Source organism: Cariama cristata, unplaced genomic scaffold (assembly GCF_000690535.1).
Source record: "Cariama cristata isolate BGI_N322 unplaced genomic scaffold, ASM69053v1 scaffold44808, whole genome shotgun sequence".
Lineage (NCBI taxonomy): Eukaryota > Metazoa > Chordata > Aves > Cariamiformes > Cariamidae > Cariama > Cariama cristata.
The window spans coordinates 1-10313 of NW_009632478.1; the positions used below are offsets into that span (position 1 = coordinate 1).

Below are 10313 nucleotides of genomic sequence, written 5' to 3' on the forward strand. Positions count from 1 at the left end.
TATATATATCTATATATATATATATATAGTGATACTAGTTGTTTAATTTCTTGATGTTAGTTTTGAATATATGTGCATTTCTTTCTTAATGCATACATAGTTTCAACTGAGTTAAACTGCCAGAGGTGAATTAGATTAGGAAGAATGGTTTCATATTAGGTCACTTTTTAATATGTCTTCCTGATTCGCTTCTTTATTCATAACCTATTTGGCTTCCAGCTGACCTTCAGTACATTCTGATTCTGTCCCTTAATCTACATAATAAGTATTCATCCGAAGTGTGTTAATATGAGCTTTTTTTCCATTGTGTTTTTTTTTACACAAGAAATTAGATACCATTTCTCAGTGTGTTGTGTGAATCTGGATTCTCGATGTGTACCAATGCAATAATGTATTTTTTATTGGGTATTTTTCTTCTAATAAGAACATTGTTTTTCAATATGTCTTTTTATAGCAACTGTGGCAGCCATGTATTATAGTTACTATATGCTACCTGATGGAACCTATTGCCTCGCGCCTCCACCTCCAGGAATAGATGTTGCCACCTACTACAATGCGTTGCCTGCAGGAGTGACTGTATCAAGCACTACAGGGGTAGCAACAGTACCTCCACCCCCTGGTACTACTCCTCCACCTCCTCCAGACACAACCAATAGCAGCAGTGGGTTGACTTCTACCACAACAACGACAAGGTACCACATATAGATTTGCTTGTTGGTGGAAGGGTCTCTTTTCTGCACTTCAATATGAAGTATTTAGTAAGAGTTATTATTGGTGATCCATCAGTAACATTCACCAGTGTTTATACAGCTTTGATTACCTTCACTTTGGTCTTTGATATTGTACGTGGTTATTGTTGCTCAGCTACTATGAAGTTTTTACGTGATGGAAATCAAGTTATTTTAACTGCAGAATGAACCTAGAGAGCAAACCTCAATTCAATGGTGTTTTTGTTGTTAAAGCAAGAGTCTGAAAGATACTTCTTTTCTATTTATAAAAAAGATGTACTTTTGATGTTTTTCAGCACAATTACTCCAGTGGTTGCCATTATACCTCCACCCCCAGATATTCAACCTGTGATTGATAAGCTAGCTGAGTATGTTGCTAGGAATGGGATAAAATTTGAAACCAGTGTTCGTGCCAAGAATGATCTCAGGTAAGAGAAAACATTGTTTTAACTTCTGTTTTAAAAGTTGAGGGTTTCATTTTTAAATACATTACCAGGACATGTGGGTCTCAAGAAAACAAGTACTATCTTTCTTTTTTTTTTTTTTTTTTAAATTGAAATTCAGAGACCTACTTAAAGGTAATGCCAAGCATTATTGCCCAAATCCTCAGAACAACCAACCTAACAAAAATTGTGTCTAGAGAGCACGCTCTGAATGTGTATCCTCTTACATTTAGGTATAAATTACAATGCTTCTGAACATGAGATAGCATTCCATTTGCTAGAGAAAATTACAAAAAAGTTGGTATTTACTATGTTCATGTGCATTTTCACATGTCCTGTTTTCATTTAACAGATTTGAGTTTCTACAACCTTGGCACCAGTATAATGCTTATTATGAATTTAAAAAACAGTTCTTCCTTCAAAAAGAGAGCAGTGACAGCTGTCAGGTACATGTATGTTTTTATATTTGTATATTAAAAATGCAGTGTAAGTGAGAAAAGGACTTGCTTATCTATTGCGTTACCATGATATGTTTTAAAAATGGAACACTGAATTATGGAGAAATTGTTTGGCAAAGGATGCAATTGGTTTTTTGTTTGTTTGCTTTTTAGTTTCGTATAGCATTTAAATAAGGGTGGTATGATACTTAGTTCTTGCTTTTGAGTATAAGCAACTGCTCAGTGTGGTTGTGATATAAAATGGCAACCTGAAAGTTTTTCAGCTTTCTATACAAGGCAATATATGGTTTGTGGAGGTTTAGAGCTTTGTAGGATTGGGATTAGTGTTAGGTATAGCTTTTTAACAACAATACCTTCTCGTATGCCTCATGGTTCTTTGTAGAACAATAGCACAGTAGCTAGACTACTTTTCTGACATGCTTTTTTCTGATGGAGGTTTTGTTAAAGAAGAGTCCTGTCATGATTGACTGAAACAATATTGGAGCTTCAAAATCTCACGTCATTTCCTACTTGCTTTGCTGCTTCTAGTCCATGTTCTTAGAAGATGACACCCAGACTTGGCATCCTTGTTTTTAACTATACTCATGTTAGTTAATCTCATTAGCTTGTTCTCTTACTGCAAAGAAAATTGCAAATAGTTATCTGATGTTAACTTTTCATGGGAAAGAGCTATTTTTTTTTTAGGCCCTATGTCATTTGTCATCTCAAGGCTTAGATTGGGGAGCCTTAAACTAAAGAAGGTAGGCCTGTGGGTAAACTCAAAATTACTTTGTGGAAAATGAAGAAATTCAATCCTAGTTGCTGTTTGAAACACTTGTGTCTAATATTTTGTTTTAATAGTGAAAAATGTTTTGAAAACACTGGTTTTGAAGATAAGCTGTGGTAAATATGACCTTATTCGGTTGATAAAGTACATGCAAAATTGTCCGGTACCACAATGCTGACTGTTACTCTAGAATTTCTTATTTGCAAACCAGTGGGTTGAATTCATGATACTTACATAATTAATAAAGGACTTGTGAACATTTATTTTGGGGGGAAATTATATACTATTCAAAGTGTAATAGTAAAGGATTTGTTTTAAGTGTTCAAATGAGTACAGCTAAGAAGCAAGCAGAAACTGATTTAAGTCCCTTGAGGTCATGTGTAGCAATGTATATTTTCCTACTGCATGGTTTTGTAGATAATGCCATTCTCTTTAATTTTTTAGAATAATGATTTCATTATTAGCTTTATGCTTTGGTAATGTACATACAGTCAACTAATGCAATTGATTGTTCTCCTTTTGGCCGTTAAAGTTAATAAGAAATTGTACTACTGGCTTCAGTAAATACAGGATGAAGTCCTTGATTTCCTTGTGGTTTTCCTCTTCGAGGATTTTCAGAGATTAGTTCTGTTGGTCAGGGAATGGCTGCAGGGAGCAATGAAAGGATCTCTTCAATACCTGGTATTTCAACATTAAGTATACTTAACAACAGCCAGTGGAAAGCAACCAAACTATTTATTGAGAGAGGCTCATTTAAATGTTAAATTAGTTAATGTCATCGCCTGACTTGCCATGTAAATACTTTTAATGTCGTACAATATCCATCTTGAAATTTTTATACTGTGAATTTAGAGGTTGTCTTGAATGATTCAGTCATGTAATAGTAGAACTGATAATTCTTTACTCTTTCAAAAATCTCAGCACGTTTGTACTGTATCAATTTAATGCCACAAAAAATATTGATAGGCCCAATGTTCTTCAGCTGAATGTAGGAACAAATCGAACACGTTAACCTGTGTTGATCCCTCTAAAACTTGATTTTTGTAAGCAAGGTATCATGCAATTGTACCTTTGGAAAAAATGTCATAAGCTTTCATTCTGTTGATGTGAATTAACTTTAATGGATTTTGTCCCAGACCCTGGAGATCAAGACCTGAAATAATATACTTTGGAAAAACAGTATATGCTTTTAGGGTCTAATTTTAAAAACATAATTTTTAAAACAGTTGTTGGCAAAAGTGAACCAGCTGAAGAACATTTTCTTCACTATAAAATAGCATACACTCTTACTGTAGGTCTGTAGTTTTTGCAGCCTGTGGGTTTGCATGAAGCAGTGCATTATTTATAAGAAGCAGACTTTTGGTCATGAGTGCATATTGATGTAGAATTAGCTGTTATGTGATTAGCTGATAATGTGATTTTTGACATAGCTAGCAAAATTGCAGCTCCACAGACACTACATTAATTCTTTCATCAGCTACCCAATTAGTAAGCTTGCACATTTCTTTTGGAAAGGGAGTATCTTCCTCTGAAGATGTTCCAGCAGATACTGCCGGTGATACACCAAGTGAGACTCAATTTGCAGATGAACATGCACCTGAAGATGCATCTGAGCCAAGTGCTAAGGGAGTTCCAGGCACTAAAAAGGATGTTCCTCCTTCTAAAACTATCAGTGATGGTAAATTGGTGAAAGGTATGTTAGCATGATGTGTTGGGCGTGAAAATATTTGTTAGCATATACTTAAGAAAAAAAGGCATGGGGAGAGGCAGGGGGAAAGTAGGGAAAAGAATTTCATCATGTGCAAAATATTTTCACTGGAAGCATCAAAAAAGGACTGAAATAAATAATTTTACTGCTTTCATATTTCTGTCTTATCAGACTATCAGGTATTTATGGTCTGACAGAATAAATTGTTTTATTTCAGTTTTGTGCAAAGTTGAAGGCTTTCATCAGTGACCCCAGTAGAATCTTATTTTTGTCATTTTAAACTTGGCAGTTTCAAGCTCTATGCAGGAAAGAAGTTATTCCTTCTGAATAAAAGCAGTAGTCTTATTTGAAACCATACATATGGAGGAAGTACGCTAAGCTTATTACTCATTTGCTCAGGCTTCCTGTGTTGAATGTTAGTCATACTGGAAAAAAAGACCCTTTTCATGTCTAAGTGGAGTGTTTTTCCTCTTGCAGTCATAGCAGCAGAGGGACAAAATGGGAGAATCTCTTGGAAGCCAGTCAAACAAAGTCAGCTAACACACTATTAGTGTCCTGAGTTGGAGAAGCGATTATTTATACATGGGAACTGATTTCCTGACCTATCAGGAAAAGAGATCTTAAAATTTCTTCTTTTCGGTAGAGACTAGAAATGTAGATCTTTTAACTAGAACTGAAAGCCACTGAAAAAAAAAATGAAACCAGAAAAACACGCTTGACATGTTCCCATGGATGGGTACTGCCTTCCTGCCACTTCAGTGGCTTGCTTTATTTGCTGATTAGTTTATCTATTCCCTGTGGTCCCTTGGAATTCTTCTGTGTTCCTACTCCGCACTGCAGTTTCTTTACCTCCATGGGCTGCAAGCTCCAAGCGCTTTGCTGTGGATGTCTGGCTGTCCATGCTCTGCAGTTTCTTCTCTGGGCAGGTTGAGTAGCTTCTGCAGGGAAGAAGCAATCTTCTCTGTCTTCAAAGATGCCCTATTAAGAGAATGTAATATACAACAGAAAATGATATACTTTCTTGTTGTTCTGTTATTAATAAATGGCAAACTGGAGCCTGTGCTTTAATAATAATAATCTGCTCAAATTTAGATGATGGAGTGTAACCAGTGAGTCATTTCATGACAATCCTATTCCTAACTCATTTTCATTTCCTCTAATATGGTACAAATCCCACTTTCTTGTAACCTAAATACAGTACTTGGCTGCAAGACAGACATAACATCCACACTAGATTTTTCTTTCAGCCTCTGAGGGCGTAAAATCCCATTTTAGGATTTGTTTTGTCGTATTATAATAGTGATTTTCCAACTTTTCCAGTATCTCCTCTTGGAATTCTTGCATTCTTTATTTCTGGGCCTATTTCCTTACCCCAGAATTACAAGATTCAAAGCTTATATTTTATAAACCTTGGTATGTAATTTATTATTGTATTTAAATTTCCCTAATAGAAATCTTATAGGATATACATGCAAAAGGCATCCTAAGAAAGATAAATATTGCAGCAGACCATATGGTAGTAGGTTGCTTTGCTTGAGATGTGTGAGAGATTCCATTCTTTATTCTTAGAAGTTGCATTTTAGATAAATGGTTTAGAGATTAATTCCGTGTTTATTTCAGAAAATGGTTCTCAAGAAATGTTCCAAGGAAAATTCTGTGAGGCAAAAGAATTAGTTCAGACTTAAATATAGTTATGTATTAGCTGCGCTTAGTATTTTTTGAAGATACATTAGTACAACTTAGCTTGAAATGATCCACAATTCCCTTTTTATTGTGGTATTCTATGTTTTTTACAGAGATTCTTTTTCCTTTGAGTGTGCTGGCATGAGTGTGTTGTGCTGTCCTTTAGTATTGGAGTAGTCGGGGCTGCTTGAAAGGAATAGTTGGCCACCAATCTTGCTACGGCAAAACTAGCTAAGACATTTGGGGAAAAGTACTTAGCTTTTGTGTTTATATCTCCTGTAATGAAATGTTGTTAACTCCCCAAAGTAATTAATTTTCATATAGATGGAAATAAGTATTTAAATACTGTTCTGTGAGCCTGCCAAATGCTATTGTTGTGCAAACCATGGATTTAGTGTGAAGGAAACGTAAGGGACCATATCATTTTGTAGTGTGTCAGATAGAAGCCTGAGCACAGAGCGTTTTCATCTTAAGCTTGGAAGAATAGATTATTCATTAGGGAAAAGAAGAAGTACTGAAACTAAAATTTATTTTGAACAGAATATAAAATTATTTAGTTATTTATCTCATCTCAGGAAATGTAATTCCTGAGATGGTTTAGAGTACCTTTCTTCTTCCCTACTGCTACTGAAGTATTAGAAAAAGACTTTGAGAGAGATCTTTACAGGGCAAATGAAGTTTCCAACAGTTGTTTAAAAAAAAAAAAAAAAAATTTGAGTTATCCTTTTCCCCAAAATAATTAGCATAATCCAAGAATGATACAAGGTTCTTTTTTTTTTTTTGTGATGTAGTCTACATGAATAATGGATTAAATCAAGAAATTCAACTTGCATTCTGCTATAGTCTAATGATGTGTAAAATCCTACCCATTCATTCACAGCATCATTTGCTCCAATAAGCTTTGCAATCAAGGCCAAAGAAAATGACCTTCTTCCTTTGGAGAAAAACCGTGTTAAATTAGATGATGACAGTGATGAGGAGGAAGAAGAGGGTAAGGAAGGCCAAGAGAATGTTAATAGTGCTTCAAACCATACTCCAGCTGTTGCCACTCCTTGTACTGCTGCTGAAGAGAAAAAACCTCAACTTACACAGGAGGAGTTGGAAGCTAAACAAGGTATCCCATGTTACACTGTAAACAAAATGAAAGATTGAGTCCTTCAGGCAATCTACAAAACTGTAATGTGTATGAGTATGAATAAGTATGGCACTTTAGGTGTTTTGAATCTTCATTATGTCATGTTAACAAGAAGCAGAATTCTTTTCTTTTCCCACAGTTTCCTGCTTATTGTTAAGAATAAAATCTTCATTGGTTGCTCAGCTGAAATCAAATTTGTAACACACTGGGGTCGAGTACTTTGCCTTAATGCATGATCTTTCTGAATTTTATTTTGTTTTTCCATTACAACCTCTGAGTAAAACACTAAACTTCTAATTTCCAGATTGCATTAAGAGAGCCCAGAAAAAGGCATGTCCGTTTCTCATTTTCTTCAGAGAACAATGAAATGCTTCAAGCTATTTTTCAGTTATGTAGCACTCCCATATAGACTAAGATCACCTTGTTGATGTTTTGTTACCCTCATAATGCCATGCCATTAAGTCTTTGTATGGGTTTTTCCTGTTACTGTGTTTATGTATGTAAGGACAGAAGGGGATGCTGTGTGAATTTAAAAGATCGTTTCATTCAAAGGGGTCGAATTTCCCCCATTCCTCCCCAAGGCTGTTTCACAGCAGAGAGTGTTTGATAAAGTGGAGACGCTGTCATTATTTACCAGCTTAAAAACTTAATATTTCTTTTAGAACTATGAGTATGCCAGAGGAATTTAATTTTTGTTTTTTGAATTTATTTTTTTTTACTTCTAAGTAGCAGCTCCTTTGTAAACTTTAGTAGCACAAAGTATGCTATGGTGATACATACCTAAAGCAAATATGAAATATTTTGTATGATAATAAAAAGGAAGTCTAAAACATATTTGGAAAAAGTTGCATGTTGAAAAACCTGTGCGGTTGAACAAAAAAACCAGTCGTCTTGTACGTGCACAGAACACAAAAGTGGAAATGTAAGATGAAAGAGGTTAGACTAAATATCCATTAAGTGCATAGTTAAATAAATTCACTTTTTCTGTAATCACATAACTATAACTGTTGGTTATAACAGTGGTGAAACAGTTTCTGAAAATTTCTGGAGCAGCCTTTTGTGTAAACATTTAAGATGTATATAAATAGAGCTGGGATATGTAAGGTAAAGATCAGATCTGTGGAAAGAGCAAAATGGAGATTTTGCATCGCTCTAACAAGTACAAGAAAAAGCTTCTGAATTTACAATGCTACTTTTTTAGATAGCTTTTGTAAATAGAAAAGGACAAGTATTTTCAGGATTGGATTTTCATGTCACTTTCTTTAAGCTTAAAAATTTTTACCTCACCTCTACTGCTTTTCGTCAAGCAAGTGATATATCTCTGAATTAAGATGCTTTGGAATTTAATAATTTCAAGCTGGTAAATCCCTATTATGTCTTTGAATGGATGTATTAGATTTGAGAATGGTTGGAGGGGCTGTTTGGTTGTTTGTGTTGGAGAGGTGTGTTTGTTTCAAGGAAACCTAAGTTCCCCAAGTGTGACTCACTGTAAACTTAATTGTCTTTCTTAGCAAAACAGAAACTAGAGGATAGATTAGCAGCTGCAGCAAGAGAGAAGCTTGCACAGGCCTCCAAAGAATCAAAAGAAAAGCAATTACAAGCAGAGCGCAAAAGGAAAGCTGCACTATTCTTGCAGACCCTGAAAAACCCTCTGGCAGAGGCAGAAACTGACAAAATTGAAGAGAATTCCTTCAATAACGAGGTAAGCAGGAATAAATTTCTCTTTACGTAAAGCTAGCAGAAAACTTGCCTATGGAGTGTGAATCTGACAGTATGTTATGAAGTTGACTGAAGAGATAGAAGCTTTTCTAAATGGGGAGAAATTTGAATTTTAAACGCCGTTAATCTTTTTCAGTTATCTTACATATGTGTCTCATCCGTCGTTAAGAACTAGTAGAGCAATATGATGCATAATTCAGGGATCAGTTAGCCAGTTGAAGGAAAATGAACTTGCAGGTTTAACTCTGTACTCATGGTCCATGAACTAGAATGCTTACCTTCCAAGAGTAGTTGGATATCTGTTGTGATATTTACTTTTTTAATGTGTATTTTGATGTGAGTAGACATCTTCAAGTTCAGAAACGCATCACAGGCAACTGAGCTTACTTTAAGACTTATTTTGCACCTGTTCTGCTGGGGTTTGTTGTTTGATTTTTATTAATTTAACTGGCATGAAACTGAGATGAATAGTTAGTGAACTGATCTATGTGATTTAAGGTTTCTCACTGGGACATCCTTAATCAAGAAAACAAATACACAGGTGGAAGAAAACTAGGCTTTATAGTGGTTGCTGTCCGTCCTCTTTGTGTTAATTGAGTATTTAATGTAAACTCCTTAAATGCTTAGAATGCTAGGATGTTTTTCTCTCTCTTTTAGGCTCAAGTTTAGTTTGGAAGTTACAGAATATGTTGTTTATTATAAGGATATGATTTTTAAACTGAAGTTATATTTACAGGTAGTGGCAAAAAATTCAAACAGATGTACGTATGCATGTTATTCACTGGGCACATCAGTGAAGAGTCAAAACAAAAAACTCAAAGAATTATCAGGGTTGGAAGGGACCTTTGGAGATCATCCAGTCCAAGCCCCCTGCCAAAGCAGGTTCATCTGGAGCAAGTTGCACAGGAACATGTCCAGGCAGGTTTTGAATATCTCCAAAGAAGGAGACTCCACAGCCTCTCTGGGCAGCCTCTGCCAGTGCTCGGCCCCACTCAAAGTACAGAAGATCTTCCTCACGTTCAGATGAAAGTTCCTGTGTTTCAGTTTGTGCCCGTTTTCCACTAGCCTATTGCTGGGCATCACTGAAGAGTCTGGCCCCATCTTCTTGACATCCACCCTTAAGGTATTTATAAGTATTGATGAGATCCCCTCTCAGTCTTCTCTCCTCCAGGCTGAACAGACCCAGCTTTCTCAGCCTTTCCTCATAAGGGAGGTGCTCCAGTCCCCTCATCATCTTTGTTGCTCTCCGCTGGACTCTCTCCAGTAGTTCCTTGTCTTTTGAGAGGGGTAATTATTCTGCTAGCTGTTTTCAGAGAACTGGAAGTAGGCACACTGCCTGTGCCTACTTGGTCATGAAATGACCTAATCCATTGGGTTTGTTCAGCAGAATTTCTTATGTTGGAGAGCAGGAGCAAGTATCTTTCTGTGGCGTATTGATTTGGAGGGGTAGTGTTCCTGCACTTCTTTCAAGGAAGAATTTTTGATAGTTGCATTAGAAATTCAAACCCTCTGCTTCTTTCTAGAAAACTACTAAGAAATTGTCATGCGGCAGAGGCAGACTGCTTTCCATCTTTCTTTTGCCTTGTAATTCTCTTGCCCGTTTGCACCTATTTTCATTGTTTGGATAGTCAACCGCAATAGGTAATACTAGAGTAATGTCAGTTTGAGGGCTT

At 35.9% G+C, this 10313-nt stretch overlaps 1 protein-coding gene across 1 annotated transcript; it reads left to right on the forward strand.

Annotated features, from left to right (window-relative positions):
* Positions 1-454: 454 nt before the first annotated feature.
* LOC104166427 (splicing factor, suppressor of white-apricot homolog) lies at positions 455-8623 on the forward strand (the record flags this gene model as incomplete). The annotated part of the gene is made up of 6 exons (XM_009706351.1): positions 455-692; positions 1025-1156; positions 1524-1617; positions 3911-4088; positions 6667-6900; positions 8433-8623. Coding segments are annotated over 6 exons (1067 nt in total), but the record flags the coding sequence as incomplete, so codon positions are not given.
* Between the last annotated feature and the right edge of the window lie 1690 nt (positions 8624-10313).